Source organism: Rutidosis leptorrhynchoides, chromosome 6 (genome assembly GCF_046630445.1).
Source record: "Rutidosis leptorrhynchoides isolate AG116_Rl617_1_P2 chromosome 6, CSIRO_AGI_Rlap_v1, whole genome shotgun sequence".
NCBI lineage: Eukaryota > Viridiplantae > Streptophyta > Magnoliopsida > Asterales > Asteraceae > Rutidosis > Rutidosis leptorrhynchoides.
Window position 1 is genome coordinate 6,534,782 of NC_092338.1, and position 4,303 is coordinate 6,539,084.

At 34.3% G+C, this 4,303-nt stretch overlaps 1 protein-coding gene across 1 annotated transcript; it reads right to left on the reverse strand.

Annotated features, from left to right (window-relative positions):
- Positions 1-1,112: 1,112 nt before the first annotated feature.
- On the reverse strand, positions 1,113-2,032 carry LOC139854053 (uncharacterized). Its single transcript, XM_071843379.1, has 2 exons — positions 1,975-2,032; positions 1,113-1,552 (listed from the first exon to the last, which is right to left on the reverse strand). Exons 1-2 carry the CDS (start codon positions 2,030-2,032, stop codon positions 1,113-1,115), a joined length of 498 nt encoding a protein of 165 aa, XP_071699480.1.
- Between the last annotated feature and the right edge of the window lie 2,271 nt (positions 2,033-4,303).

Below are 4,303 nucleotides of genomic sequence, written 5' to 3' on the forward strand. Positions count from 1 at the left end.
CATACGGATACGATAAAAAAGGTTGAGATATATACGTTCCCGTCAAAAAAATCAGGAGGAAGAGGTAGAGAGAAGGCGAAAGAAAGAGTGAGACAAAGACAATCGGATCAAAACATCGACGAGATGCTTTTTTGTGATTCTTTCACTCAGTGAAAAATACCAAGTACAGTTATCATGACAACATGGTCACCGATTTGAGCACAAGGTGTCCGTGTCCATTTTTCAGTGTCCATTTCATTGTTCATTTTTGACACTGAAATTGACTGACAGTGTGTAAGGTGGAGGTGTCCACAGTGTCCATTTCAGTGTCAATTTCAGTGTCCATTTTTTATTTTTTATTTTTTAAATTGAGTTTTAAATATTGTATTTAACAAATTAATTTAAAAACAAAATAATTAATTAAAATTCATAAAATAACGACGTACATAGCGACGTGAGTTAACTTCTTCTTCACCGGATAAATCTTCAAGTACGTTTAGTGTATAGTTTGTGAACGAGTCGCCGGAAGTACTCGAAGAAGACGACATATTTTAGGGAAAAAAGATAAAAAAAAATTGATAAATAAGATAATTGTGTTGAAAGGTGAATAAATGGGTGTGTGTGTGTAAAATGAGGAAATATGGTATTATTTATAAGAATAAAAAAGAAAATAAAAAAAAATAGGAAACGGTTAGTTTTCTAAAAATTCAAACAATCCAACCATTTAAACCCACCGTCGCATTTGGGATCTCGGAAATCGACGGCGAGATCGACGCCGTGCCGGTGTCGGGCGACCGTCAATCTCAGCGTCGATATTGGAGGATGGCGAAAAATTTTTAGGGGCACCGTGTGCTCTTAGGTACTTGTAGCACATATACTCACTAGATGATTAAAAATAACTCGTATAGTAGATAAATTGTTGAAACAAATATACAATGATTAAATAACAATGTTTTGATTATACAAGCGGCATACATTCAACTTTGGAAAACGCCTAATTCGTCAAGTACTAGTAATTAAGCATTCTCTCTTTATTCATATCGATCAGATAAATTATTTTGTTCAAAGTTGTGGATCTGTTTATGCTTAGAAACGGGCATTAATTAGAAGGGGTGGTTAGTAGTTAATTTGCCTTATCGGCCACCGCCTTCACCGCCACCTCCTTCACCGCCACCTCCTTCACCACCACCTCCTCCTTCACCGCCACCTCCTTCACCACCACCTCCTTCACCGCCACCACCTTCACCCCCTCCTCCTTCACCCCCTCCTCCTTCACCGCCACCTCCTTCACCGCCCCCTCCTTCACCACCACCACCACCTCCATCACCGCCTCCTCCACCACCTCCATCGCCGCCTCCTCCACCGCCTCCACCACCTCCTTTAGGAGGTTTCTTTTTATCGTCGCATTCAATGTAGCAGAAACACATGTATTTGGCTTCACGTTGGTGACAAGCTCCATGCTTTGCACCTTCCCATTCTATACACCGCTTGTCGCATTTCTCTGTATCTTTGCAGTCTCCAAACCACGTCTTACTCGGTTTTTCACATACTTTTCCCTTCACGCTCCTCATTTCTGTTCACATCAATCAATCATTAATATCAATCAATATTGAGTTTTATTATTAATTAAATAATAAAATTAGTTAATTAACCCCAATATTAATTAGTACATGAGACTAGATACTTGTGTGTCACATGTATTGTTGGTGAGATATATAAGAATTGTACTTAATTAAATTATATAAAATTTACTTATTTATGGTAAGTGGAGTTACCACAGGACAATTAATTTTAGACAAATTAAACCCCTTGTTTGACAATCATTCATAAATTACAATCATGCTTTAACAACCGAACGGGTTATCAAGAATAACATCAATTAATTACGCATATTACTCGTTACTTATATATAACTTGAAGATTCAAGAAACATATATATAGGTGACTTAGTAATCAATTCGAAGTCAAAAATCTTAGATAGGATTGATTAAGCACCTGATATAGCAAGAACAAAAATGAGTATTGTGAAACAAGCAAGCGAAACATGGCCCATGACTGAGTTAGAACGAGTATTTCGCCACAAGTTAGATTAAGAAAACATCTAGATGATGATGTACTTATAGAAGAAAGAAAGAAACTTAATTGAATAGAATACGCATCAAAAACCAAACTCGGTGGTGAAGATAATTATAACTTGAAATTTTAAAACGTATCCACACGTTTTACACATTTAATTTTTGGTCATGTTTTAGATCGAACCTCTTATTAATAAACTAGTTTTCTAGCTCCATCGATCAGGTGTTACACCATATTTGTTATAATATGCACACGTACGTAATCTAATTTTGTTCTCTTTTTGTAATTATTATTATAAAGATATAAAAAGTGAATTTGTTTTAAACTGTAATTAAGAACGATTTAACATAAAGTAACACAAGCCATGAATAATATAACTTGTTTATATTATCACCAGAAAATTTTTAATAATTAAATAAACTATTGTTTAATGGTAGGAAAATTACCCAACTATATGATCATTGATCACACGGATGAAATTTAGAAGCCTGAAAGTAGGCCAAATGTTTCCAAACGTCAACGCAACCGGTTCCTCCATAACAATGAGGGTTAATTGGTACAGGAATTTAGATTTCAACGATACAAACACTACAAGAATATGACAGTTTAGTCCTCCCAAAAATCCTCACAATAGGATGTACGATAAGCCTAAAGGTCATACTATAAGATCACCCTTCAGCTCGTCGGATATGCCTTCAACTCGTCCAATAAGCCTTCAAGTCGTACGATAAGATATTATCGTACGGGCTGTAAGCTTATCGGACGATCTTAAGGGTATCAGACCAACTTAAGGCTTATCGAACGATCTTAAAGCTTACCATATGTGCTGAAGGCTTATCGGACGATATGATGGCATATCAGACGATCTGATGGCATATTGGACGAGCTTAAGGATTACTGGCGACCTTTATGCTTATCGAACGAGTTGTAGGATTATCGGACGAGCTTAAGGAATATCGAACGAGCTTAATACTTATTCTGGCATACATAAGTCATAATATATTTAATGCATATGGAGATACATACATACATACATTATACATGCATACGTTAATGTAATTAGTTCTAACAAAAAATTAATTAAAAAAAAATGAATTTTTATAGCTATTGTGAGGACATGTTCTCGCAATAGGTTGCGCAGTTACGTATTTTTTATTTTTCCCTTATTTACTGAAAAAAGAAAATATAAAATAAAATAAATAATATCTATTGGGACGATATGTGCTCACAATAGTGTTATTCAAAGTAAAAAATTCAACTCAGACCCACATTATCTTCTAGCAACCTTTTTGTGAGAACGTTCGTGTCCTCCCAATAAATTCTCTTTCTAGTAGTGAAACAATTGAACATAATTGTACCCGAATCAACAAATTATGTGATTATATTCACTTGGGATTATTAGTTTAATCCACAACCAACTAAGAACCTTTTATTTTTAATTTGTGATACAGGGTTTATAAATAATAAAGTTATATTATACATAAAAAATGTGCAAACTGAAAAACTAATTTAAAATCATACGTAGTTATTTGCTGTCAGACCTCCGGTTTGTGAGGCTAAACCTCCAACTGGAAGGTTTGAATGTCAACCCTAGTGTAACATTCTAAATTTTTGGAAAAAAAAATTCTATGATCAAAACTAAAGGGTCCCGAATTGGACTAATAACATTTAGTGGTTATTTAACTCTAAATAGTTATAAACTCATAGATGTACGGGATTCTGTAATGAGACTTTCGTGAATTCCTATAAAATTTGGAGAATATTTTGTCAAGAAAATGAAGCAATGGAATCACTTTGACACCACCGCTTTGTTACTAGAATCGCCCTTGGTTGTTCGTTTTATGTATTTTTACATACAACTTAATAAATATTGATTATATAATGATGCAATGAGAAAAAGTTTGTATTGAATCACAGTTGTTGACTAAACTTTTGTAACTTACCAACAAGCAATTGCTTGAATGGTACTCGTCGTCACTTGAGATCCTCGGACTTACTGTTGGATGCTGATAGTGTTCCAAATGAACATATATTTAGTAGCAATATCGTTCCAATATGTAATGTTTTTAAATGTAATTTCCTTATTTTTAGTTGTAATAGTTAAATAAATAAGTGCGAAGACGAAAGACGCAAATCGCTCGAAAATGAAGATTTAAAGACAAAAACGAAGATTTGAAAGACCAAAACGTCCAAAAAGCTCAAATGTACAAGATACAATTCAAAAGGTTCAATTTATTGATGAAGAACG

What these genes read in the sequence shown, in the direction of transcription:
- LOC139854053 (XM_071843379.1), bottom strand. Translation starts at nt 2,032, where the DNA reads ATGGGCCATGTTTCGCTTGCTTGTTTCACAATACTCATTTTTGTTCTT. An exon ending in TTTTGTTCTTGCTATATCAG is followed by an intron (nt 1,553 to 1,974) that starts GTGCTTAATCAA and finishes TGATGTGAACAG; the next exon opens with AAATGAGGAGCGTGAAGGGA.